This window comes from Herpailurus yagouaroundi, unplaced genomic scaffold (assembly GCF_014898765.1).
Source record: "Herpailurus yagouaroundi ecotype Mexico unplaced genomic scaffold, PumYag 159, whole genome shotgun sequence".
NCBI lineage: Eukaryota > Metazoa > Chordata > Mammalia > Carnivora > Felidae > Herpailurus > Herpailurus yagouaroundi.
In genome coordinates, this window is record NW_024412400.1 from 65,238,582 (window position 1) to 65,256,672 (window position 18,091).

Here is an 18,091-nt window from a genome sequence, read left to right on the forward strand (position 1 = left end):
GACAGAGAGAGACAGAACATGAATGGGGGAGGGTCAGAGAGAGAGGGAGACACAGAGTCGGAAGCAGGCTCCAGGCTCTGAGCCGTCAGCACAGAGCCCGATGCGGGGCTTGAACTCACAGACCGTGAGATCATGACCTGAGCTGAAGTTGGATGCTTAACCGACTGAGCCACCCAGGCGCCCCTAGATTTGTTCGTTTTAATAAGTATTTGTCCCGTGTGTTCTGTCCCAGCATTGCCCTAGGTGCTGGTAGGTGCTGGCCATGCAAAGATTAATGCGACTGTTCTGGCCGTGAAGGAAGGAGCGATCGAGTTGGGGAGCAAAACGTGGTTTACCAAAATAAAGAGGCTGTATTTATACATGTGTAGAGCCACAGGAGAAGTGCTTGGATTGTAGAATACGTCCGTGCCCTGGGAGCACAGGGGAGGGGTGGACCAGGAGTGGAATAGGCGGGCAGGAAGACCGACCTGGCTAGGAAGAGTGTCTGTGGGAGGCTGAGCCTGAACAGACACCTCACTTGAAGTGAAGTCTGGGACTGTTACTCAGCTTTGCGTATCAGGTAATCGGGTTCTGTTTTATGAAGTGACGCTGCTCTGTAGGGATAGTATATTCAGGGGAGGGCTAATGTTAGCGGTGCTCCAAACTGCATCTGCACATTCTACCCTCTCTTTTCTGGCGCCTTTGCTCTTCAGTGTTCTTGTCAGTGCATCTTTTTGTCCTCCGATGCATCCAGTGTGGCTGTGCGTCCCATGATGTCCTTCAGAATTACTGACCCCATAGAGATGCAGAGTGGGGTCACCTCTCCCCCAGAGCTACCTTCCAGCAGCACAGGCAGCCACCCCTGCTTCTGAGGGCCTGCTTTCAGCTGTAAAAAAAAGGCGTGAGTTTATCCAGGTCTGTGGTTTGGTTTGACAATCCTCTCTGCCTTAGGTTTGCCAGTTTCGCTCACTACAAAGGCTTCTGAAAAGTCATAGCCTATGCATAATCTCTGTCTCATAAAGGAAAATGTTGATGCTATATTATCAGAGGCTGTTGTTATATGTGGCACCCACGATAATTACAGCATATGACATGTAATTATGACAGCTCTGAGCTGTCTGGGTTGAGAGACACTTCAGAATTTAATTAGCCAAAGGCAATAATAATGAGACAAAACGTAGGCCGTATCCTTCAAATGGGAGAAATTGAGCTGCCTTCAAAAAGGAGAGGATTAAGGGAGAACACTGGAGTGGCAAAGTTGCATTGCAAAACAACGGCAATTTTAAACTCTACGGTGGTTTTAACATTATGACTGTTTTCAGTTTACTGCAATGTTTGACCGTCTGGCTGCACTGTAAACTCCAGGAGAGCGGGGACCATGTCTCTTTTTCACACCACGCCTGGCGTCTGAGGTAGCACTCGGTAAATCCTTCAGAATGGGTGAAGGATGAGTGAAATGAGCAAATTTAATTCGTCTAAACCAGGGCTTGAAAACAGGCTACTTGTTGCATCTGTCATACAGGCCTCCTCCACCCCCCCTTCTTTGTAATTGATACAATTACTGAAAAAATAATTAGGTTACCGGTACTTAAAAATTGGAAGATTTACATAAAATTCTGGATCTTTCTATGTATCTGGATATCCCAGAAGATCTGATGACATTGGGCTGGTCTTCCCACTTGGCAACAATGACTGGCAGAAAATGGCAACTGCCCGCGTTAGATGGGGACCGTCTTTCTCAGGCCCCACTCTGTCCACTTCACTCGGTTTCCATGCTCGCCCGGGTGCTATGGCCACCCGAGTTGGAACCTGGAAACTGTCAACCTTTTTACCTTTGAAATCGCATCCTTTGTTCACGCAGTTCATGTTTTAAACAGAGCAAAAATGTTTGACTTTTCAGGCACACTCATTTTTGTATCCTACTTACGAAGTGATTTTCAGCCTCTTAGTTTTCTACTTACGACTTGTGAAATGAACTGCTGTGGGCTTTGGTTCACCTGGCTTTGTGGGAGGGTTTCAATTGTATGTCTTACAAGTTAGGACCCACGTATTGTTTTCTTTGGCCTCTGCTTTTCGGTGAGCAGAACTTGGGCCCCCAATCAGTGCCACATTGAGAGCTCCCCAAAGCATCGGAAGGGCAGAAGGAACAACCCGGCGCCTTGGTTTTTACTGTTTACAGACCAGTTAGGGACATTAAACACAGATGCAAGCTATCATCGTTCCAAGGGCAGAGATGCAGATACTTGTGTTTATAATCTTGCTTTTCAGTCTCCAAGAATTGAGGCTTCCTTAAATACTTATTGAAATAGAATCTTTTCAAAGCAGACTTTTCCTGGTTATTACCTAGATGAGGCATTTCATAGCATTTCTGTATTAACTTTCTCCTTGGATAAGATTAAATATGATAGTTTTCCGACCTCTAATGTCTATTTTCTTTTGCAAATGTGTATGTGTCATGTTAAATGCGACGTGACAGCCATTGCTGTATCACACAGTGCAGTAAAAATAATATATATACACACACAGAGGAAGCAAAGATCCGTCTACATGTGTTAAGACATATGTTTGCATATAGCCATTTTCGTGTTGGCAGACTTTTCTCTTTTTTGTTCAAATGATTGATTTTAAAAGTAAGATTATATAGAAATGATATATACAAGACAATAGTGAGCAAGCTGCATAAAATTAGTAACATGAATCTTTACGTTCCAAATGCTTATGTAAAAATTAAACAGCCTACCGAGAAGCCAGTTGCTCAAGTGACAACAGTCTTGTAACTAGGTTACAATTCTGGGTTTAGCTACCTTCAGACTACATCTATTTCTCCATTTAAATTGGGGTTGGCCAGAACTAGGTGCCTCTTAGTAATTTTCCAGCCAGCTCTACGTTTCGAATAAACTGAAGCTGAACTGTAGTGGGCCTCCAGAAAAAACAGAATTCGTGTGCCATTTTCGTGTTCATTCCTACATCGCTATTGCTTCTCTGCCCTGGGCCTTTTTCCTTAATAGGCGACCATCAGATCAGATCATTGCTGGAAGGGAATGTGTTTTATGGGCAGCAGGTGTGTTTGGCGTGATCATTAATTGGAATAATTTGACCCTGCCTCTCCTGGATCCACTCTTTATTGCCCATTTCTTGCTCCTTGCGGTAGAGTAGGTGTGCGTTTGGATAAAATGGACAGCCTCCATTTAGAAAATTCCTTTGCTAAGGGTTTCTGCTTGGCAAATAATTGGGCAGTTAAATGGAGACAGCACAGAGCTGGAGCGGACTGTCTAGCTTTGGGGGCAGGTTGACGAGAAAGTATATATGTCAGTAAAGCTGTCATCAGGGTTCCATTGGTATTATTTTCAAGACGTGGAAATTAAATCATGTGAGCCAAACTTTAGATTTGGAGAGTAACGGACTTGCGCTTGTTACCTAGTTATGTTATATGACTTAATTTTTAAGAGGTATCGTTAAAATGTTCTTGTGTTTTCTGAGTAGTTAGAAAAATTCAGCACCGACTGAAGTGTGTTACTACTTCAGACAGAAGTTTCTTTGGTCTTTGTGGGAATGTTGAGTTCTAGCTTATGGGAGAAACTGTGACACACTGAAGCATGTGCTTTGCTCAGCGATGTTGTTCGGTAGCTGAACCAGCCAGAGTCGTGTACCTCATACATCTGTCCTGATTTCACCGTTTTAATTTTTGTTTTGCATTGTCAGAATGGGCCTGTTTGAGACCCATCTTTCTTCTCCTTACCTTGCAAAAAGTCCATATGAAGAGTATCTTTTTTGGAATGACTGTTTTGTTGATGATTTATTTGGTGACTTTAGTCATGACTGAAAATAAAAGTAATATAAAATGTAAGTATACTAGGAATTACGAAGGAATGGCAGCCATAGGTTTCTTTTGGGGGTTGTGATGGGAAATCAGACCTTAGGCTTATGTATACCCTGTCTGTGAACAATACCTATTTTAAAGACCCAGGGAATCCACTTAGGGTGGAGTTGGGTGATAGAAGACATTATCCCTTAATAGGTGGGGGTTCGCATCCAATTTACTTCTCAGGAGTCTCCATTTTCTCTTACATATTTATTTAGATTTTTAGAGAGAGTGAGCTCATGAGCTAGGGAGGAGCAGAGGGAGAGGGAAAAGAGAGAGAATCTTAAGCAGCTTCCATGCTCAGTGTGGAGTCTGATTAGGGACTCCATTTACAACCCTGGGATCCTGACCTGAGCCGAAACCAAGAGCTGGACGCTCAACGGACTGAGCCACCCAGGCGCTCCCATGTTCTCATTTTTAAAGTCGTTTCCTCAGGGTCAGGCACTGAAGAGTTTTCCCATTTTTTTAATGGCGGACTTTGCGCATCACTGCTTCTTCATGCTGCCTTGGGACTTTGAAGAGCCTCTCTTCGGGAGACCAGAAGGTAGGCACTACATACACCAGCTTTACCTGCTCCGCCTTTGGACTGGAGCTTTGTTACAGAGGCTCCTTCTGTAATGATTACTCCAACACTAAGGGGCAAGTATGGGATAAAACATTCTGTAAGTTGGCCTTTTCCAGATATTTCAGTGCCTGAACAATGTAAAAGATTCATTAAAGGTCAGATATTTGACACTGAAAGAATTCTGAGTATCTGAGTTTTTGGCATTTACTTCAATCTTAAATGTTACTTTGTAAGCTTACTGATCACCAGAAGGCTTTTGGTCTCCACTATGGTTGAGTGGATCTTTCTTAGTGGGCAGTATGTTGAATTGTTGGAAACAATGGCTTTTGATATTTTGATTTCCTTGTTCCCTTTGTGGTGGAGGAGGTGGGGGGGGGGGGTGAATGATAACTGCCTGAGGGCTTCTTAGGTGCCCGCGGGAGTTGGTGCTAGGGGCTTACATACATCGTTTCATCCAGTAATCATACACCCTGATAAGGTGCTGATCATTTTTCCAGACAGAACAGGTGGCAAAAAAGGTTAAGTACCTGCAGCTGGATTTGAACCCATTTAGAACCTACCTTTCGAAAAGGGTGTAGAGTTGCTTGGGTTAGGGATGTCTCATTGTCTTGTTCAGGTAAACAGTTGGGAGAGACCTGGGACCAGTTTTACCTGATAGTCCATGATGAAGTTCATTGGGAAGAGTATTCCTGTTATCTTATATGATGATGTTCACACGAGCTCTGGAAGGTGGTAGTGATTCTGGGCCTGGAGCTTCTGAAGCTTGCAGGCCACGTGGTAGTGGTGGTGTCTGAGGCCTGGAGGAGGAGTTGGGAGTGAAGTCATCTTAGGCCCAGGTCACCAGAGCCCCTCCCTTTCTTTCCTTAAGGGGATAGTTCTTTCCCTGAGATTTGCAGCAGAGGCGTGGTTCCCTCTGGGGTCACAGCTGTGGAGAGAGACAGTGGTGACCAAAGAAGGGAAGCAGGGGTTCCTTGTCCCAAGGAGCAAGGAGATGACCTTTTTGTCTGCCCTCTTTTCCTCCCAAACCCGGCCTTTCGTTTTCATTCAAAAATTACATCACCCCAGAGGCACAGTTTTTTGTGTCTGAAGAAATCTAACAACTTCTTGTAAGACTCGAATCTATTACATTGTTTTTCATTCTGAATTTATGATTGTTTCTCTTAACTGAGGTCGAAACTGCAAGCACCAAACACCCCAAGTTTATTCTCCCAGGAGAAAGAAAAGGGCCACTTTGCCCCGTGAGCATTCCTTAGATCTCTCACCTCTGCTTACTCTTATTCTCAGGGGGAATACAGAATTAAGTGTCATGCCGTATTTGTACCATGAGCCATGAAACGGCACCCATTTGCTTGCCAGTTCCTCGTTTTCTTTGTTTCAGATTGATGAAGGGCTGCTTGGACTTAGTCTCTCCTCACGATGTTAATTATATGTTTCAAAATCATGTGTTCTGTTAAAAATCACTTACGCATAGCCTTGGAAAGAGAACTGGAGGCAGGGAGTTGCTTCAGGGGTGCAGAATATTGTTTTGGAGGCCTTGGGAAATAAATCTTAAGAGTTAGTTCATTTACCACCAAGACATATTTAGTCAGTGTATATAAACAAAAGAAGTCACAGTGTGCCTGGACATTATTTGTCCCAGATGGAGTTTAAACTTGGCTCATTATACTGCACTGATGTCATGGTGCATAAACTGGCCCCGAATTAGAGCCGCGCATTGAATCTGCTGTGTACTTGTATGTGCTGAGGGCGGGTGAGGAGGAGGGGAGGGGCCGGCTGGAAAATCTTTGTCACATTTTTCCTCCGTTGTCTGCAGAGACTAGTGTCAGTCCTGAATTTGGACTTGGTGCAGAATGAGGGAAGAATTGGAATAATCTGTTCATTTGTACAGATCGGTATGTGTATGCACTCGGGGATATCATTATTCCAAGACTAAGAGTACAAATGCTCTGAGCTTTCCAACAGTTGCTTACAAAGCTCTGATATTAAGATCTAGAAAGGAAAATCTTAAAGCATTTTTGAAGAGCGTTTTTCAGTCCGTTTGTCTTGAAACCTTAAATCTGGACAGTTTCTTTAAACTTTTTAATGGTTTTAAGTATCCAGCTGTATAATTCTGTCCCTGGAATGTATGGTGGATAACCTCTCAAGCTACTTGCTTAAGTGTTTAAAAAGGCAAATGCCTGATACTCCTTGGAGAATGTGGCCAAGTTTAATTCTTCCTGTGTGTTTTGAGAAGGCAGCTTGTGGGTCAGAAAAGGGTCTTCTGGAGTTCTGAGCAGTTAATAGGAAATTTCCACATACTGTGGTGTTACTTTATTACTTTTTATTGCTGACTTTCATTATGATAATCTTAATTAGATGCATTTCCAAGTAATTCAAACCATTTTGTAGACGTAAAGGGCTTAAATTTCAGAACTTCTGTGAATGGATTCCAAAGTCCCTGTTATTGCCTGAATCCACGGAAACTGAACAGACACCGGAATGCGAATGAGTTGGGAGGTGAATTTTTAAGGAAAGCCAGAATGTTTCTCAAACAAAATCTGGTCAGAGGTGAGAATTGGCTGGTTTTAGATTTTTTTTTTTTTGAGAAGATTAAATGTAGATTCAGTTAAAAAATTATATATATTTTTATATTAATATATATATTATATTTATATATTATGTATTAATATATATTAATATATATTTATGTTACTTATATATCTATATATTATATAACATATATAATATATATAACATATTAATATATATATTAATGTAAATATATAATGTATATATTTTCTTCAGAGGCCACATTTTTTTCTTAGAGGTTTGTTACTGGTAGAAATTTGAAGATGAGGAATTAATAGTTATTTATTGAGTACATATTATGTGTAAGCCTTGTACCAGGGCTGCATTAGGGTTGCTCTTTTCCTTAAGTGCACATAATATGAGGTATTGTCTCTCGTGTGTGTGTGTGTGTGTGTGTGTGTGTGTGTGTGTGTGTATGAGTGAGGAAATACAGGGCTAGAAAGGTTAAGTGCCTTGTGTAGCAGAGTGGGACTCAAGTGCCATCTATCTGGTTTGCTCTTCTCACTGTGCAACTTGGTTATCTTGGCTGATTTTTTAAAATGAACTGAAATTAAAATAAGATGAGCAGAGAGTGACTTAGAAGACAGCTGTGGCCTGAGTTCCATTTCATTTTACCTCACCATACAGTATGGCAGGAAAAGACACTTAAACGTGTAGAAGTATGTGCCATTGTATATTTATTTTTTTTAATCTAAAATTTCTTAAGATTGGTTTATCTAATTTAAAGATGGCATTGTAGGTGTGATATGGTTTTATCTAAAATTCTGAGTCCTTAACTTATTCTTCAAAACTTTTTGTGGATGTACGGTACGCTGAAAGGCAAACTTTAACTTCGAGATTTAAAAAGCGAATGGACTAGTGTGAAATGGAATTCTTTAGGAATCAGCAAGTAGATGTTTTGGGGAGATGATTCACTTTGGCCCCTTGAATCCTAATTCTGTTTCCCAATATCCTACCAGTCCTACTTGTCGTCCTTTTCTTTCTTTTTTTTTGTTTTTAAATTTTTGAATGTTTATTTATTTTTGACAGAGAGAGAGAGACAGAGTGTGAGCTGGGGAGGGGCAGAGAGAGAGGGAGACACAGAATCCAAAGCAGGCTCCAGGCTCTGAGCTGTCAGCACAGAGCCCGACATGGGGCTCGAACTCAGACCACGAGATCATGACCTGAGCCGAAGTCAGACGCTCAACCGACTGAGCCACCCAGGCGCCCCTGTTGTCCTTTTCTTGTGGTGCGAAAACCCACCAAAAATGTGGCAGGTGGATGCCTTATCTACTGTGACTGCCTGGTGAGGTTTCTGGAAATAAAGGAAAGGAATACCAGGTGGCTGTTGAACACTCTTGGGCTTAGCTTTTTAGAGCAAAAGCCAAGAACCCAAAGCGAAGAAATAAAGGACAGAAAAAGTTGAGGAGGGAGGAGACACAAGACGGGCGGACGGTGGATGCCCAGCAGCGAGAGCAGGGTAGACACGGAAGTGGCAGCGTCACAGAGGACAGAACTAGAGTGATGGGAAGTAGGAAAAACTAAAGTAGTTCTGGATTGCAGAACCATAGACCTTACTACACCTCCATGATCTTAAAAAATTCAGTGTTGGTAAAGAGATGGGGCTGAACGTGTCTGCGGCAGAGCCCGTGACCTGGCTAGCCGTATTTAAACGCTAAACCAGCAATTATTTTTGAAAACTTCAACTTTGAACAGCCTAATCCCTGAATGATGTCCCAGGTGGATGTTTCATTAACCTCTTTACTGGTCTCCATGTGCCCAGCGTCTCCCATATCAGTTTGAGGTCCCCACACGTGTTGGGGTTGTCTAGTAACGCTGCTTTCCCATTGGGAGGGTTCTGCTCACAGGGTAAAATCCAGACTTGTAAGTGGGAAGAACAAAGACTTTCCCTAGGTGGTCCTGCTCTGCAGTCTCGCCTTTACCCCTCTGTTCCCTGCATGTGTCATTATGGCCACTTAGGAATTCTAAACACATCCTGCCATCCAGGCCTCCGTGCATTTGCTTGTGTGATTGGTCTTTTGATTATCCACTTGCAGTCTCTCGCTCCCGCTTTAATATCACTCCCAACTTAACTTTCCCCGATTTCTCAATGCTTCCTTCAGTTTCCATAGCTCTTTGTAGCAAATAGTCTGATTTTATTACAGTTCATTGTATTTTCTACCCTTGCACCCACACACAAAGAGGACGTTCTCTTTCTCGTCTTGGCATCATCAGTACTTTACAACATGCCTGGCACATGGTAACTACTCAGCAAGTAAATGCTTTCCAAAAATCAAGGCTTCAATAATAGCATTGAGCATCGATGTTAACTAAGTGTCATTGATGGAAAGTCAAGGGCTGAATAAGTGATAACATGCTGTGTAGTGGTGGGGAGGTGAAGCCCTCTCTGTTCCGTAAAATCCTTCCAAATCCCTAGAATAGGACTTCTTTGAATTCATTTCTGATTTTATGTTAGGGGGCATAAGATACCAGGCAATAGGAGTGCCAATTTTAGACAATTGAAAACACATAAGTAATATAGAAAAGTTAGCTCTGTCATTAGAATATTTAATGACAAAATATTGGGCACTGATTTCCTGTCAGTTAGAAGGATGAGAAGTCCCCTTGGGCACATTATTTCTTGATTATATCTTAGTGGGGGAAGAACAGTGTTCAATGAATGACATGGCCAACATTGAAATAGGTTTAAAAATATTAGAATCTTGGGAATATAGGCAGTTAAATCTGTTTCTTCACTGAACTGGCCTTGAGATTTTTTTTTCTTTTTAATGTTTATTTATATTTGAGAGAGAGAGAGAGAGAGAGAGAGACCGTGCAAGTGCGGGGGGGGCGGGGGGGCAGGTGGGCAGAGAGAGAGGGAGACACAGAATCCGAAGCAGGCTCCAGGCTCTGAGCTGTCAGCACAGAGCCCCACGTGGTGATCAAACTCACGAACTGTGAGATCATGACCTGAGCTGAAGTCGGAAGCTCAACCAACTGAGCCACCCAGAGGCCGCTGGCCTTGAGATTCTGATAGTAGAGTTGTTTGTTTAGGTTCAATGCGTAACTTACCAGACTTGCATGACATGAATTATTACCACATCAGTGTGGGTCACGTTGCTCTTTCTCCGCCGATCAAAACTAGACATGAGGTGGCTGGATCTAAATGGTGGGGGACATTTTCGATTCAGTGTGCAAAAAGCACATGGTAGGGTTGGTTAGTGAAAAGTGGTCTGAACTGCCCATTTGCCATCAGTGTGGTCGGAACCCAGCCTGTGGACGTGGGGTGCGTGGATGGAATTGAGGGGGAAAAAGGGGTTGTATCTCACCTGATGGACATTTTTGAAGAGGATTAACCCTGAAATAGTGATGACAAGAATCACATTTTGTTCTCAGTGAACATAATTTTCAACAAAGGAAGAAGCGTTCTATTTTTTGGCACTGAAAAACTGGGTGAAAAATTTGTTTATTAAAGTGAAAGAAAATTATTTAAAGTAAACATCATGGTGCTTCAAATACTCAAGAATATATGGTGGCTGTTACTTTTAGCTAGGGAAAAACTATACTTAAGCGTACATAGAATTTTGGTCTTTTATATTCTTGAGTTTTATCTTGAAAGTCCTGTAGTTGAAACCTTAGATTCTGGCATTTGTGGCCCTCTTAAAAGAGGCTTTTAACCTAGTTTTGGCCATCTATATTACATTTTGCATTTTTTCCATTTAAGTTAAGGCTATATTTTTATTCTTAGCAAACAGCAGCTCTTTTTGTAATAGAATCTCTTTATTCAAGGCAGTATACAATTAAAGAGAGGAGAAATGTATGACTTCTTACAAGCTGCCATTGTATTCTCTTTATAGCCCTTACCACTATCTATAAAGGTTTTATTTTTGCTTAAACACTACCCACCCCCCACCTCTCCTCATCCCATGTAAGTTCTGTTTGTCAGCCTGAGGTGGGCAGAACTTTGTATTGTCTAAGGCTCTATTCCCAATGCCTAGAGGAATGCCCAACCCATTCTGGCCACTCATTGCTACTTGCTAAATTAATAGAGATACAGTAGTAATTTTTCTGAGGACACTTGTTTTGTGAATTGGACTTGCTGAACTCTTTTGAATGTATATGTTTTCAGCAGGCACTGGCATGATTTCAGTGCATAAAAGTGTCCTCCTTGGTTTGATTTCTCTTCCCTTGGTTACCTGTTAATCCATTCCTGCCTTTTTTTTTTTTTTCTTTTTTCTTTTTGGTTAATCACAGATGACTTTGGGAAACATAGAAGCTGTGGTACAATCTTTCCAGGAGTCCTCTTTTATTTTTCTTATGCCTCCTCTTGGCCCATGAGAGTGGCACCTAGTGATTGTGATAGTCCGTCATTAGCTCATTGGTTCATCTTAGGATTCTAGGGGAATTCAAGGACTTGACAAGGGCTTTATGAGAATAAATCTTGCTCAGTATAAAAACAACTGTTTGTTGTTAGGTAAGGGTTTCCAACTGCCATTTTGGGCAGTTTCTGACTGCTATATTGGCTCTGGCTCAGGGAGTGGGCTTAGATTTCCTAGAACAGAACTTGTCCTCAGAACATGTCTCGGAGACACGCCTTTGACCCAGTTAAGTGAGTTCTCTCCTTATAGCTATTTATTAAAGTGTAAAGCATCTTCATGAAGAATTGACTTTGTGAAGCCCATGGCTATCAGAGCAGGGAATGCGTGTGTTAGAAGAGAAGAGCGTGCATTTAGGTCAGATGGGGCTGGATTCCAGTGCTAACTCTGTCATTTTGTAGTTTTGTGACTTTAGACAAGTTTCTTACCTTTCTTCAGCCTCAGTTTCCCCATCTGTATAATTTGGTTAGTAATACCTACCTGGTAGACCACAGGGCTTTAATAATAACTGTTTATGTAATTATCAAAAAAAGGCTGTTAAAAAGACTTGATAAAGTAGCCTGCATCATGCTGAGTTAATTTTAGAGCTATGTAGTGGTCTGATGAGGAGGCCAACTTTTGAACCTGCCGTTCTTTGAAGAAATCAAACTATTAAAAATTTTGGAACATTGGAGAATTCTTGCTCCTTGCTTTAAACGGAACACGTCCAGGGGTGCCTGGCTGGTTCAGTCCATAGAGCTTGCGACTCTTGATCGCGAGGTTGTAAGTTCAAGCCCCACATTGGGTATTAAAATCTTTAAAAAAGAAAAAATTAACTGAACAAGTCCTAAAGCTCAGGAAGAAAACAAAACAAGACTATTTGCCATATCAGTGTTACAGACCAAGCCCCAGCTTCACATCCCATGCAAGTCCCTGTGCCTTGACCCAGTGTGTAAGTACTTTTGGAGTCTTACATGTTTTTTTTTCCTGCCAGCTTTGGATTCAGGTTTCAGGTAGGACAGCTGAGCAGATGAGGCAGTCAGTACTCTCCTATTATCTTCTAGTACATTTCTATTTTACCTGTCACATTTTAATCTTAGGACATTTTCTTTGTGTATATTATTCCCACAAAGATAATTATTGGTTATTTGCAGCTCATCTTTTCCCTTTTCCTGATTCGGAGCCAAGAGAGGGGACGCAGAAAATAAATGATGCCTACTTTTCAGTTTGTTTGAGGCCAGCTCTGGTCTCTAGCCCAGACACCAGGGTCTCAAAGGTGGATTGATGGATGGTTTGGGCCTTCCAGGGTCTGGGTGGAGCTTTGCCAGGATTTCTCTAGAGTTTGGGAATCTGGAGGGAGGGAGGGAGGGAGGGAGAGAGAGAGAGAGAGAGAGAGAGAGAGAGAGAGAGAGAGATAATTCAGAAAAAAAAGTGCTGCTATTCCTCTCATGTAGTCAGAAGTCATTTTTCCAAAGTTATTTGATATTCTTGGATAGAATCCTTCCTTACATGGAACTCTCTGCAGCTTTTAGGTTATATCATTTTTTTTTCTGCCTAAAAATATCTGTTGAATAATCATAAATGCTGGCTCCAAGTGTGGAGTGTTCATTTATACATAAAACTGCTAATAGTAAGTAAGACCAGCCTCATAGAGATGGCAAGTGGAGAAAGCATCAGAAATGAAATGGGATCCCCTCTCCTAGCACAGTTTATATCTTGATTGTCTGGGTACTGGATTTAACTTGTAAGGAAGCTGCGAATGTAATGTCCCATCTTGGGTCAGTCAGTACCATTCTCCAGCAGAGGCTTTTGTCATGGACACATCACATGGCAGTGACCGGTCAGGGGGCTGGTCATTTTTTATTTGAGGCGTACATTGGGAATTTGCCTCCAGGAATAGTCTTAGATACTATTGATCTGGTTAACCAGCCACCCACGGTTTAAATTGCAGAAGTAGCTTTCCTTTTCCTTACCTACTGTGTAAGAAGCCTACTTAGATTTATACCTTTTAAGGAAAGATCTGTTAACACCTGTTTCAGTAGTCTTGTTAGGCAAAGCTTTGTCATGATGCTCTGTAGCCTTTTAGCGAATAATATTAATTGTACCTCTTGTTTTATTGTTGGAAGATTTTAGAAGAGTGGTCACTTATTTTTGATTGATTTTTGACAAACTTGCCTCTGGTTATCTTGGGCTGCTTGGTTCCTGTAGCCCTGATTTGAGACTCATCTGATGAAGCAAGCATAGCCTGAAGTATGCTCTTGTGATTTGATTAACATGGTTCTATTTTAATATCTCTGGGGACAAAGAATATATCAGTGGTTAAAATCTCTCTCTCTCTCTCTCTCTCTCTCTGTCTTTTCCTCCTCTGACAAGACACAGAATGCAGCACGAGTTGTTTTAATGCTGACTTTGGAAAAGCAGGAAATTCTTAGTGGACAAAAAATGATGAGGTTTGGGCAGTGATAGGATGTTTTACGTTATGCATTTCTGAGAACTTGTAATAGTTATGTCTGTCTGCTTTGTGGCTAGAGAGAGAAGGGAGGGAGGGAGGGAGAGAGAGAGAGAGAGAGAGAGAGAGAGAGAGAGGCAGGCTGCTATGATAGGAAAGGTTAAGTGCCAGGGAGCCTGCCAGGATGTGACTCACGCTCCTCAAGGCTGGGTGATGCAAGACAAGGCTGCTGCTGTCTCATTCATGTCTGTTGTCAGAGACAGGTCCCCGGGCACTGGTGTGTGTCAAAACTTTTTTTTTTAATCTCTCCTTTATTGACAGTGAAAACAGCAAAGTGGTCAGTTGGCCTCAGGATCATAAAATGCCTCCTTTTATAATAACTCCATGCCAAGATGAATACAGTTTGCTCCAATAATGACTTTTGCTCTAAGAAAAATTGATATTGGGACACAGGTGATTTGCCTGGTTTCTGAGGTAACTTGGTAGATTATAATCTGGTTGCCATAGCAACCCAGCAGCAGGGAAAATTATAGGGGCTAAACATTTGAAGAGTGGTATTTTAGTAGGATGCTTAAAAGCTCTTTACCTATCATCTTTCTCCCTGAAGAAGCGGGGTGGGGGTCAGGAATTGGCCTCCGTAAGCAGAGAAGGGATGGCATAAATGGCTTTTGGAGGCTGGGTGCCTCAGGGCCGGCCATTCTTTGAATTGTGGCCTGGTGTCAGTGACCGCCAAGGAACCGTTACACTCTTCATGCAATGTGATAAGCAGGTAATGGGACAGAATCTGGAACATACCCCAATTCAGAAATCCCTTTTCTTGCCCGGGACTTTCCATAATACTGGTGAAGTGTACTTTGAGAACCGGCATTCGGGACATGTTGTCTGACAGTTTTGAGAGTGGTGGAAGAGAGTACGTGAATCGGGGATTGTCAGAGAATATCTGGGGCAGAGTCTTGGTGTCCTTTGATTTTTTTTTTTTTTTCCTCCAACTTACTAATTCTACAGGCATGTAGTATACGTCTTATCCCGAGAGGTTCCACATAAGCAGATGGTTTCTGCTGTATTACAGTGATGTTGGAATTGGTCTAAGGACTTTTAAAAAGACCTAGGGAACTTTCTTTGTTGGAGTGTCTTTTTGTATTCCATTGTAGTCGAGTTATGTCCTATGTGTATGTGAAAATAAAGTTAAATCAAAACTATTTTCATGTTAAGAATGACTTTAAAAGCTCAGTTTCAAGAAAGCAATTGAAATGTTTTAATCTCTCTATGGAGATCTGAAGGGATTTCCTTTTGAGTTCTTAAAATGGCACAGTGTGTTTACATTGGTGAGAATTTGAATACTTAAGACTGAAAGATTATTGACACAGTTACCATACAGGAAAAATAAATTGCCTTGAAACCACCGTTACAATTCAAGATAATGAGAAGCACCAGGGATGAAACTTGGACTGCTTTTCCCTGAATGATCTTGTTTTCTCCAGCTAATGTATTTCCTGATTTAAATAATTACAATATCCCAGCAGTGTCTTCTGTGGGGAATTATTAGAAGAAGGAAAATACATGGATATTAAAGGTTTAGTTTTTAAAGATCAAACAGCTTTGATCTCAAACATTTTTACCAAACATAAATTATGGTACATACAGTAAATAATGTTATCTTTTTAGGGTGAACATTATGAAAGCTTAATTTCTAAGTTAAAATAATTGTTTGCGATCGTTTTTCCTTTATGTTTTCAGACTTTCATTCCTTAAATAGAAATGGTTATCAAGCACATACTCTATGCCAGGTACAGTTTTGAATACTTCTTTTATGCCAGGCCTTGTATTTCTAGAGCCAACGTTAAAGAAAGAAGGACAGACCCTAAAATAATGGCTTAATTAATTGCAGTTGTAAATTCTAGGAAGTAGAAGTGTAGGGGTGTGTGTGTGTGTGTGTGTGTGTGCGCGCGCGCGTGCACGCACGCGACATATGGTGGGAGATCCAACCTGTCCTGAGAGGCAAATGCCACTTTTCTTTGGTTTGGTTTGGGTTTTTTTAGATTTTATTTTTAAGTAATCTCTATGCCCAACGTGGGGCTCAAACCTACAACCCCAAGATCGAGAGTAACAACCCTCTACCCACTGAACCAGCCAGGTGCTCCAGCAGACAATACTTCTTAAGCTGACAAGAATGAATAGGCATTAGGTGGTCAGGCAAGGAGTAAGGTGGGTGGTAGGCAGTGAAGGACGACAGGAAGATTATTACAGGCAGAGGGAACGGTATGCTTGATGGTTTCAATGCAGGGAGGGACAAGGCTTGCCCCGAGAGCTAGAAGATGAATATGACCCTGACATCCTTTCAGTTTCAGAAACGTACAGTAATTATTTTAATAGTGTTAACCGTGCACATGATGATTTTCAAGTAAGCTTGGATTACATCTTTTAATTTGTATTTAGATATAAATTAGTGATTTTTTTTTTCTTTTGTTACCTAAAGGAACGAGATTAGAGCTAAAACTGTAAGGCTCTTGAAAGAACATACTTTGCCATTGCTGTGCTTGGTCTAGTCTTGGAAGTTGTCTGCTAATATTAAATATTTATGTTCATTGACATTTAGATAATAGACTTAAAGATTTGAGAGTTTGAGGCCGATTTGTGATATTATTCATTTATTTTATAGTGTATATCATTATTTCTAGATCTTCCAAACATTTTTCTTATAAATTGCTTTCTTTGTTTACACAGTAGAATCCTATAACCCAGGTCAGTAATGGACACTTGGGAACAATAGTATACGGTATACAATAGTGTTTAGGCCAGAACTATATTTCTCTGTGCCATTTTCCTTTATAAGTATAGTTTCTGGTCTTTTTTCTTCTTTATCTGTTGTTTCTAAATTAGTGAAAGAAAAGAAGGAATTGTATGAAAGAAAAAAAATTGAGTTTTTAGGGTACATAACATCATAAACAACACGGGAGAATTCACTTAGCTAAATTCAAATGCACGTACTTCTCCCCCTTAAATTTGAACCAGGTCTAAGACGTATCCGAAGTTTTGTGTTTATACAGGATTCCGTGCCACATACTTCCTGTCTAGTACATAAATTCAAGTAATAAAACCATTGAAGAGAAACCCCAGATGCTCTAGTATTAAATTGAAATTAATGTGTTATTTTGGCAGGTCATTCTCGTTCAAGTTAATCCAGGTGAGACTTTTACAATAAGAGCGGAGGATGGAACGCTTCAGTGCATTCAAGGTAAGGAAGTTTCTGTAATCCTTCTAATCAGAGGGGTTTCTCCTTTATTTATTGTTTTAAGGAAGTAAAGTTTTTCTTTGTGTCTGCATGTTCTTTTCCAGAAGTAAAATTTATCTTGGATTTTTTAAAAACTTTTTTATCCTTCTGTAAAATAGGGTCTCCTTACTGCCGACGCAGGCCTGTGATGTGTAAGGGACAAAATCAAAATGCCTCTGGTATTCTGTCGGCTTTTACGTGAATTAATTTAACTTGGGAAAGCTTGCACTATGTTAATATATTATGGAATTTGGAAAATGTTGAGATTTTGAAAGACTTCAAATTCTCAGCTGAGAACACGAACTTGTTCAAAGTAGATAAAAATTTCAAATATATATTGTGATGCTAACCAGATGATGTTTTTAGAGGTAAAGTCTGTATGAAGTGTCTGTTATTTGCTACTGATTAACAGAGGACTCTAAAATTTAGTGGCATAAGACAACAACGTTGATCATCTCACAGTTTTTGTGGGTCAGGGATTTAGGCACAGCTTCACTGTGTCCCACGGTCCCGGGCCTCTCAAGACGCTGAAATACAGGTGGGGGCTAGAGCCACAGTCATTGGGAGGCATGGCTAAGGGTCAGTCTGTTTCCAGGCTGGCTCGAGTGGTTGTTGGCAAGATCTAGGTTTTTGTGGGCTATTGGCGGGAGGCTTCACTCAGTTCCTCGCTAAGTGGCTTCTGCACGTGGCAGCTGGCTTCATCAGAGCAGCAACTAGAGGGCAAGAGGGCAGTACTAGGTCCCGCCCACTCGAGAAAGGGAATTGCACAGGGTGGGAGCACTGGCCGGAGGGAATCATTGGAGGCTCTTTAAGAGCTGCTCGCCCCGGTCTTCCCTCTGCCCGTAGTAAATTATGTTCCTCCATATGCAAAATACTCCCTTGCAAGTTCTCTGTTACAGCATCAACCCCGAGTCCAGAATCTTGTCATCTAAGTAAGTTCCAGGTGTAGGGTGACACTCCTTGGGTGTAGTTCTTTCAGTACAGCTCCTAGGGCATTTCATTTAATTTCTAGTTGTGTAAGACAATGCCTACTCTCTATAGTTCACTTTGGAAAGAAGTGACT

The 18,091-nt window shown here is 41.4% G+C and overlaps 1 protein-coding gene across 6 annotated transcripts in view; it reads left to right on the plus strand.

The window, feature by feature from the left end:
- FNDC3B (fibronectin type III domain containing 3B) overlaps positions 1-18,091 on the plus strand; it is a 360,687-nt gene that overhangs the window by 82,689 nt on the left and 259,907 nt on the right. For 3 of the 6 annotated variants that reach the window (XM_040480759.1, XM_040480760.1, XM_040480761.1), the window contains exon 3: positions 16,917-16,992. The exons of the other annotated variants lie outside the window; for them this stretch is intronic. In XM_040480759.1, the coding sequence (XP_040336693.1) occupies positions 16,917-16,992 (76 nt within the window). The remainder of the gene's footprint in view (positions 1-16,916; positions 16,993-18,091) is intronic. 6 annotated transcript variants of the gene reach the window in all.